The following is a 9,692-nucleotide window of genomic DNA, read 5'->3' as shown; positions in this document are numbered from 1 at the left end:
CATCACATGATTTAAATTTAAGATAGTTGATTACAGAGCATTTTTGCTAGGTAAGAACAAAATGAATTATGGTGTCATTTGAGTACTTGACTTTGGACTTTGTTTAAAAAGAGTCCAACTGAGGTGAAATTCAAAATTTTTATAGTAAGTTAACAACAAAATTTCAACCATATGGTATAAGCTTTACATGATCAAACTTTTTATTTATTCACATTTCACAAGTAATGCTTAGTAGATTTTGCCTTTAAAATAATCAAAGACAAAGTGCAATGCAGCACAGCACGTGAGTGTGATTGTGACTCTAATTCCTAATTTGCTTTGCTGAGTACAACACATGCTGGCCACATTCACCTAACTTCACTTGGAGAATACCGGTGAACTAAAGGACAAAAAAATTTCGATGTACGGCTGAGCGAACATAGCCAGCAATGCTATGCAAGGTTAAAAGTATCGATACAAGCCACATCAATACTTTTAGATTTTATTTATTTAAGGCCTGATGATACAATCCCTAGAGAGGCATATCAAAAGGTCATCAGCATGATACGTATTAATACTTTAAACCATGATGCATTGTGATCAGCAGACCATAGAACGCATCTGTGCACCAGTGCCCCACAGCACATCTCAATCATGTATTGGAAACATCTTCCAGTGACAAACTATTGAAGTATATTCTGAGATGTGCATGCGGGGCGCCTGTGGGGCACTCTCTGTGGGGCTCTGATGTGAACTCATCTAACGACTTTGAATTCTCTCTCTCAACTAACGACTTTGGAGAACTAAAATGAGATTTTAAAAACTAAAAAGGAAAAGAAAATACATCCCACTCATCACATAGAAGAAACCAAGAAGCACAACTGATTTCACGTAAGACTACATCCAAATTCCAACAATAGCTTTCTAAAAATGACCGGCCATTATCTATTTCAACTTTCATTAAATCTTCCTCTGAATAGTGAATACATCATAGTTACATTACATATACCCATGTGCCCATCACTCTCTTTTAGAATGTCCCACCACCCACTATCAAAAAAGACGGTCCCCACCAACGAAAAAAATGTATTCTGGCCATCCACCACTACCCCTCCTCCCCCACCCAGGTGGGGTTGAAAAACATTAAAAAAAAAGATTTAACATTGCAATAGCAGTGAGCCAGTGAGACTCCTTCCCTTGGTTCTGAATTCTGATCTAGCAGGAAATAACAAGTGCCCGCAGTTTTTCTAGGCATGAGCATGACATCAGGTCCTGTTTGAGAAAACTGTCAAAAGCGAATATATATGGTATCTGACTTTGATTGCAATGCCGCGTGGGTGTAAGACGATTTCTGAATTCTGAGTAGCAAATACTAAAATAGTGCGTGGTGGGGTCAGAAATCAGAATCAGAGCATTAATAAAAGGTGGGACCTGGGGCATGATGGGCACGTGCAAGTATGAACCCCCTTTTCTTTGACATCTCTACGACTACGAGGGGGCGCTTGACTCGGGCTTCACAATCGGAGTCGTAGGGGCTTCTGGAGGGTGTGTGTGGTAGATAGCAGCGGCTAGAGACATGGGCATGATGCAGAGTGCCTTTGATTGTAGAAATTGCATCGCAGCCCCAACATCTTCTTCCATCAGCTTTGCTACTTGTCTCTCTGTTCCGTCGTTTGACCACTTCTCCCATGCTCGCTGGCTGCTTCTACCTTCGCTGCCTTCTCCCTTTTGTCGTGGACCAAGGAAAAAGAATAAAGAACAAGTCATAAATTAACCGGGGAAAAGTTTACCAAAAATTCAGTCCGGCCATGAATGCGTAACTTTTACAAATGCATCACACAGATGATTGAATCTGCAATTTCTAGTACAATATGTAGATATATGCTACACCACACATACAAGCAATTTTGTTTAGAATCTTCTCTTTTGATCTTTAATAGAAGCCTTACAAACGAAGAAATCCTTATTATTTATTGACCTGAAGAGATCAAACCAGTACAAAACCGTAGATGCAGATGTAGTGTCAGTGTGTCACCACACTAAATGCAGACACCCCACATGCATAGAACAAAAATGTACTGAAAGAAACGTGCAAGTCATAAGAGAGTAAAAATGCGCGTCATCCTATTCTATTACCTCAACTGAGGTCAGCGGGATGTCAGCAACAAGCTGTGCTACTGCACCAGCTCCCCCCAGTCTACTCATGCTTAAAACCTGTTAATACAGACAGATATGTCAATAATTAAAGATGAAACACGTATAACAAATTTATGACTTGGTAAGAACAAGAATGAAGTATTTTCGCTGTAACAGGACCAAAAGGAGATTTCCACTCTAGTCATAGGGATTTGAAGACACTCGAAACTTGACCTTGTAGCTATGATGTCCAGATACGGTACAGACATGGACATCAATACTGATATAAGATATAAGATCCAGGACATGGATAAATGCAGGTGTCCCACAATCCATTTAGCATGCATATATCATGCTTTCACTAAATGTTATTTCTCAATATTAATATCTCCACTAGTTTTCTTTTCTTTTTTTTTCTTCATAAGTAACATCTCCACTAGATTTAATCAAACTTCTAAAATAAACAGATTTTTTGTAGTATGAATGTATGATAGGAGGGGTAATGAGAGACACAGAAGGTAATGTTATTGACTTGTTCTCGGGCCTAGTGGGTTTGGCTGACTGTTTATAGATGAATTGCTTGCTATCTTACAAGAAGTACAACTTGCAAATATATGGTTAATGTGATAATTGAAGGGGATTCAAAATTGGTGGTGGGATGGCTTAAGGAACCAGAGTCCATAATGTGGTGTTATTAGGAATGAGATTAAAAATTTCAAATGGCTCACTAGAAACATGAATCTGGGAATACAATGGGTGAGGAGATCAGCAAATGGGATAGGGGTGAATAAAAACCAATTGTATTGGGCTCATATGTAATATGTAATTTGTTTTTTTGCTATAAAGGACTCTGACTACTGGTACACTAGGCATGTACAAGTATCCAAAGTACATAACTTGTAACCTTTATAAAATATGAACAGTTCTAAGTCTGCTTTATGTTTTAACAATATGTCAGGAGAATGAAATTTAAATGGCAACAACGAAAGGGAGTTTTGAAAGAATATAACACGTTTCAATTGATCATATTTTGAAATTAAATATTTTTTTCCTGGCATATATTATCTAGGAACAAACACATTTATGCAGGCTGAAGGCTCGAATGTAGGACAGTCGGACAATGTTGTGGACTGAAAAGTTATTTGAAAGCATATGCATGAAGTAGATGATATGGTCTGGCATAAAGCGTAACACAACATAGAATTTTATAGCAGCCCCCAAATGGTGATGACAACAACCACAATTACAGAAAGGAACTTATCTGCAACTAGATAACATTGTAAGCACCCCCCAAGGGGAAAAAAAAAAAAGAAAATGCATGGCTCATATGGAATTTAGCTCTTGAACTTTAAACATATTATACCTTGACCTGGAGCCTGAGGAACTTCACATAATCCACAATTTCATCAAGCATGGCCGCCCTATCTGTCTGCACAACCAGATATAACCTGTCAACAAATGGAATGGAACAGAAACAACTTTCCATCATGGTAAAAGCAAGATCTTTTTCCAGGCATGAGCAAAAAATTTTACACCAAAAATCTGTTTCTCTTGACTTAGACCAATGAAATATGTTTTTCTTCCTCGTTTATTTTACTTGATTCCATATAAATGGGACCTCAGAAGGAACCATTGCTTGGTGCAATTGTAAAATTTTGGGCTAACAAGCATAAGAATGTCAGTTCAAGTCTGAGTGTGGCCACTATGTGCCAAAAAAATCTATTCTTGGACTGTTCCTTCTTCCCATGTATCAAATTAAACTTTGATGGCTGCTGTTTGGGTAATCCCAACTCGTTGGGGTATAGGTGGAGAATTCAGAAATAGACATGGCAATCTTCTCCAGTCCCATATGGAAACTCCATGAAGGCTGAACAAATGGCAGCTTTACTAGGGTAGACTGGCATCAAACAACCTGATTCTTGCATTAGCTAGACAAGGGGTGGCTACAAGAAATCTGTATTTGGGAACAGTTCTCTATGAATCATTAATTATAAATTGAATGAGAGCTTAGGTCTCTGGATATGGTCTTCCAATATAAAGGGGGTGTGAAGCACATCTGGATTCTATTGAAAATCATTCTCCTTTTTTTGTTGTTTTTTTATACATAACAATAACATCATAAGTCAACAAAAAATTTCATTTATTATTAGTACAATGCAAATATGCAACAAAGGACCAACTGATACAAAAGTGAGCCTTATTGACCTTGATATCCTTAATTGTATTGCTCTACTAAGATTGCAACTTTGCCCCAGATTACTCACCTACTTATCTTAAATTTTAAAAAGAACACAATGAAATTCCATATTTAATGCACTGATAAAAAAATGCATAATTATGTTGGGTGAAAGGAACCTGTGCATTTTCTCCACTAAGATGATGAACTACATACTCCCTGAAACTATGGACCATATATTGAGAAAGAAGTATTAGCACCCGCAACATCAATTGTAGCACGAGTATTCTTACAGCATGAGAAATTGAGAATGCATGTACTCCAATGTCTTATTATAGGGACATTACTATGACCACCACAACCCTCTTTCCTTTCTCAAAATATTCTTGTATTGACTTCACATGGTTACGTAATTTGTATCTTCATTGAAGAAAAATAAAGTGATCCTACTTCAGCTTCACCATATCATCTTTTGCTTACCACCTAGCATCTTTACTCTGGTTGCAAGGGACTGGCAGATATGGAAATGAAGGTAATTGAAAGATTTGAGGTGCTCTATGCTGAAAGGCATAAATTATGACATGCAATGCAATCTCATTCCATTGCTTGTTGCAAATAAAAACCAATGTACTGAGAGAAACAATCTCATTAGTCAACACTGGGGTAGCGGGGTATTGTGATTGGTTATTTTAACACCAATTATCTACTTGTAGGGTTTAAGAATATAGGTTTTCAAAATTATCTGCTTAGATACCTCTTACAATGCAACCTTCCCCCTGAATAGTATAGCTATTGAATGCTTTCAAGAGGCTCTTTTGCAGCATAAAAATAAGTAATACGTTTATAAAACCTTTAGGGAGGAAACAACTACCAGAACTTTTTTTTCTAAGACAAGAATAGATGGAAAGTGATACATATCATACAAGCTCAATATATCAAATGTTTCTGCAACTTTAATTCATAGGTAGTAGTACATTGATCATTTCTTCTCATTGTTTGAAAAACGAGGGAGCATTCTGGAAGGCTATTGTTTACCGAGGAAAGGAGTTCTTCAATGCAAGTAAGAAGCAAGATCCTTACCTTTGCAGAGTTTCAGTTTGGAGCTTAAACCCCAAATACCTGAAGCTGCTTCATGGTTGTCAAGGCACTAGGTCAAGGCTGGGCAACAGAAAAGTACCTTATCACCTAGGTGATTAGGGCTCCTCTAGGTGATTTCTTTTAATATATAAAAGATGTGGTTGTTTTAGCTTGTTTCCTATTTTTTTTTAGGAATTATCTTGTTCCCCTAGTTGGCATTATCTTTTACATCCTTGAAATTATTGTACTTTTTTTTATATGGTTTAGCTACACTACACCTAAAAATATTGTGCTTTTTTTTGAAGAAAAATTATTGTACTTCCATATAGGAACACAAGGCAAGGCACAAGGCAATCCCACTGCCTTGACAGCTATGGGCTGATTTGTCACATCCAATATCCAGTATGAGTGGTAGTAAGTAAGGCTTTGCATCCACACCAAAATTATCCCTCACTTGAAAATTATCAGCCTTGGATTGGACTTCACTGTTAAGACCGTGAGTGAATTTGATTGGGGTCCATCAATTGTTAATCAACATATCTATTAAGATACATGTAAAACCAGTTTTATCACCAACCTGTTCATGGTTCCTCATCCTAACTGTAATAAAAGAAGAAAAATCCTTAAAAAAAGCAAACTATGCAGTTTTATTAAGAATTCCAAGAAGTGCCAGACATTTGGTGATGCCAGGAACTTTCTTTTGGACCTTTTCTCCTTTTTGTAATTAGAAGCCCAGAACAATGTTGAAACAATGCCTGTGACAGGATGACTTGGTTAATTACAATTGGCTTTACCAGATATGTTTGGACACTTTACTTCCTTTCTTTTTCTAATTATTCTATGTTTTGTTAATCCCAAGGGATGGTACAATTTTTAATAATACATAGTTTGTCTGGTTCCCAAACAAAAATGCTATTAAGTCCTTTTTTGTCCCTCTTCTTTTTTCATTTTTCAGTTATATATGGTGAACTACCAAAAATTTGCAAGCTTAGAGAATTCAGCTAGTATTTTAAGTGAAGAGATACATGCCATAACCAGCATCCAGAACAAATAACAAATCATGAATCCAAGATACAACTATTTGAAATGTAAAATGAAAAAAAAAAAAAACAACTTGGATGTAAGGGAATGGTAGATGAGCACAGAGAAGAGATGATAACCTTGTTGGAGCTAGGAACTAATTCCTGCAAAGCTTTCATTCTTTCGGCTATTCTTTCTCTGCGTAACTGTAACCAAGATGAAACAATGAGAAACATATATAATTATCTATTATCTTCATCTTTCTGAAGCATCATAAATGTCTAGGAGAGAGTGCTAATTTAGTAAAGTTGTAAGGAAAATGACAACCTAAACATAAAAACTTGCTCCTTTACCTTATAATAATAAATGGAATAAAATATTGTAATGCAAGTATTCTATTTATATCCTTAGAAAAATATTTAAATGTTCAACCACGATTTTCCTCTATCCTACATGAAAAGCGAATTGTTTTATTAGATATGGCAAAAGTAGGAAGAAAATCACAAATGGTTAGGGTGTTAAGCATTTTTTGGGGGTAAATTAGGTTTTATGTTGTATAGCAATATATCAAAAGCAGTAAAAATCAGTCAATCCATCAAGTGGTGACAAACTCTTGCAAAACTCTGCTCAAAGAGAGAGAGAGAGGGAGAAAAAAAAAGAAGTCATAGTGAACCATGGTTAAACTACTTTATGGTTTAAACTCTTTTGGTAATGTTTAGGAATTACAGAGTATCCTCAAATGGGGGATGCTATTTTCACATTACCTGGAAGGGTTACTCAAGAAAATCCTAGACCCCACATAGCATAATTATTTGTACCTCTTGTATAAATAATTCGACCTTACCCTCTCGGCAATACTGTGAGGATCGGTGGCTTGCCCTCGTCTAGCCCGCACTCTCGGTCGGATGGCCGGTGGGTGTGCCACGCTAGCAACGGTGGCTGGTGTAGGCTGGCCATGAAATGGCTGCACAGATTCCATGAAAAATAACCACTTAAATTACTATTCAACTATTAAGCAGGGATACCTTGAATTCAACAAAAAGTACACCCGTTCTCAAGAAGTCATGGGTAAAATTTGCACAATGTTATCTCAGTTGAATATGTGAAATGACAAAAATGCCCTTAAGACATAAAAAACAGATGCACCCCCTCGCACGAGTGCCACGATCACCGTGCATCGCTGCAAGGGATGTTGCAAGCGTCCAACCGGAGGGACCCAAATCAGACAATATTGTGTCAGAAGTGTCACTTTTCTTTAGAAGACATCAACGAGTGAAAAGACTTGTGAGTCAAGGCCCTATGGTTTTTTTACTCAGTAAATTTTCGGCCGTACTCCTATCACTTCCGAATAGAACCAGTGACACTATCGCCTTTGAAGACAAAAGGACATTTACATCCGTGAAAGTTTACCAGATTGTTTTGCGCCTGTTTCTGTATGAACATCAATACGAAATTCAGAGAGAAATCAGATCAGCTGTTTTTTTCCCAACCTGGTGGACCTGAGGAGTGGCAGGCCGAACTGGGTTTGTCTGTAAATGTCCAAACGCCGGAAATAGATTCGTCAAATGCACAGAGTCTCCATCCTGCACAAGACAAAGCTTAGAGAAAGAAAAATAATTACGCAGATTTCATCTGCATTCACAAGCATGCCCCTATCCCTACCCCTCAACCCCACTGAATCCCCCCTAATTCAAGAAATCTACAATTTCCCGTGAAGATACAGGAAAATGTCCTCGAACTTCTCCCTTCTTGCTCCTTTTGGAACTTTCTGTGTGAAAGAACGAAAAGGTTAAATGGAATGATGTGCCAATAATCTCCTAATAAACGCGACGAATTCAACTGAAATTCTAAAACTGGTTTCCGGCACTAAACCGGAAAACCAGCACCTGAAATCATAAATAGCTCTGGATTCCTTTTTTTATAGCAAATTTTATCTCAAATTTACCCTAAAACAAAAATGAAATCGAGTGTCTTCCCGAAAGAGGAAACAAAACATCGACCGGTCAACATGCATGTCAATTCAATCAAACCCCAGGGACATATAGGGCAACAAAGGAAACATACACGGAGGGAGACGTACTTACGTTTTTTCCAGAAGGAGCTCTTCCGTCAGTTTCCTCCCGAAACCGTTTATCGCCCCCCGACGCCTCCTCCGGCTTCACGAAGCCGCTCTTTGCCTGGTCCAAGCTCAAACCCAGCGGGAAAACCGTTCCCTGGAAACCACCTCCGGCAACGTGGCTAGAACCATCTCCAGAGCTCAACTGCAGGACCATCGAACCCGCTGTTCCCGCCAAATTCCCGTCATTTCCCGCCAAAGCGGAGTCGTTTCCCGTGTAAGGAATTGATAAGATCTGTTCAAAGAAATCATCGCCTAGGCCTTCCGGTGGGTTATTAGCCATGCCGGAGATAGCGAGGATAAGTTTTCTGTAGAGAGCCTTAGCAAAGGTAATCCACTAGATGGGCTAGGGTTAATAAAGAGCATCTACAGTGAGGGGGGAGTTTGAAAACCCAAAAGCGAGGCTGTCGGCGAAACGGGTTACAGATCCATCGCCCGATAAGCCGGAGAAATTTGGGGTTTCGAGGGAAACAAAGAATTCAGAGAGAGAGAGAGGAAAACAGACGCTCAGAACTAACAAGCGTTGGGTCGCCTTCGAAATACTCTCCCTTCACTACTTTGTTCTGGCATTGTTTCTCGCGCTTTTAAGTTTTAAGAGAGAGAGAGAGAGAGTCGAAAGAGGAATCGAAAAGTGGATTTTTTTGGGGTTAAAAGTATTATGATTAATTACTGACTGCAACACATATTTAAGAGGTAGTGATACTTAGCCCCTTGAAGTTTTGTTTTCTCATAAAGATCCTCTGAATTTTTGGATTTCATCACTTTACCGCTATTCTGTTAATGGTTAACGATGAAATTAAAATTACTAACGGTAGTTGCCTCTATTTTCCAAAACAAACCAACCGTGTTTTTGAACACCCCGTAAGGAGGTATTCTGCAATATGATTGTTTTGTTTTCATTTGTTTAGTTTAGAGAAATCGTTACATCAAATAAAAAACATGTTCTTAAACTCTATTTTTGTTTTCAAAAGGGAATCGGAGTTGGGTTGTTTTAAAAAACAATACTTGTTTTTTGGAATCAATAAAATATTGATTTTTAAAATAAAAACAATTTTTTCTAATATAGAAATTATATGATTTATAAAACATGATCTTGAATAATTATATTAAAACATGTTGAAACCAAATTTAAATGCATATAGAATGTTTTCTTGTAATTTAGTTTTAAGAAACAACTTTGTTTTTGAA

General features: G+C 37.6%; 1 protein-coding gene across 3 annotated transcripts; it reads right to left on the bottom strand.

Moving 5' to 3' along the window:
• Window positions 1-900: 900 nt before the first annotated feature.
• Window positions 901-9,104, bottom strand: UNE12 (basic helix-loop-helix (bHLH) DNA-binding superfamily protein). Of its 3 annotated transcripts, XM_010275906.3 has the most exons (7): window positions 8,473-9,104; window positions 7,879-7,971; window positions 7,233-7,352; window positions 6,529-6,594; window positions 3,479-3,544; window positions 2,116-2,193; window positions 901-1,704 (listed from the first exon to the last, which is right to left on the bottom strand). In XM_010275906.3, the coding sequence occupies exons 1-7, from the start codon at window positions 8,785-8,787 to the stop codon at window positions 1,468-1,470; spliced, it is 975 nt and encodes a 324-aa protein (XP_010274208.1). In that variant the 5' UTR covers window positions 8,788-9,104; the 3' UTR covers window positions 901-1,467. The 3 variants fall into 3 exon arrangements, with proteins under 3 accessions (XP_010274208.1, XP_010274209.1, XP_010274210.1); XM_010275907.3 differs by lacking the exon at window positions 2,116-2,193 and having other exon boundaries at window positions 8,473-9,101; XM_010275908.3 differs by lacking the exon at window positions 7,879-7,971 and having other exon boundaries at window positions 8,473-9,063.
• Window positions 9,105-9,692: the final 588 nt, after the last annotated feature.

The sequence above is a fragment of the Nelumbo nucifera genome, chromosome 3, assembly GCF_055504915.1.
Source record: "Nelumbo nucifera cultivar China Antique chromosome 3, China Antique-T2T, whole genome shotgun sequence".
Classification (NCBI taxonomy): domain Eukaryota; kingdom Viridiplantae; phylum Streptophyta; class Magnoliopsida; order Proteales; family Nelumbonaceae; genus Nelumbo; species Nelumbo nucifera.
The sequence above is the reverse complement of the archived record's forward strand: the minus strand, read 5'-3'. Positions and strand labels throughout refer to the sequence as shown.

Bases quoted from the DNA above. Each gene is read 5' to 3' on its own strand.
- UNE12 (XM_010275906.3), bottom strand. From the start codon at position 8,787: ATGGCTAATAACCCACCGGAAGGCCTAGGCGATGATTTCTTTGAACAG. The intron at 7,353-7,878 runs GTTGGGAAAAAA...GAATCTGTGCAG, and splicing joins CCACTCCTCAGGTCCACCAG to CCATTTCATGGCCAGCCTAC. The intron at 1,705-2,115 runs GTAATAGAATAG...CCACGACAAAAG, and splicing joins TCCCGCTGACCTCAGTTGAG to GGAGAAGGCAGCGAAGGTAG.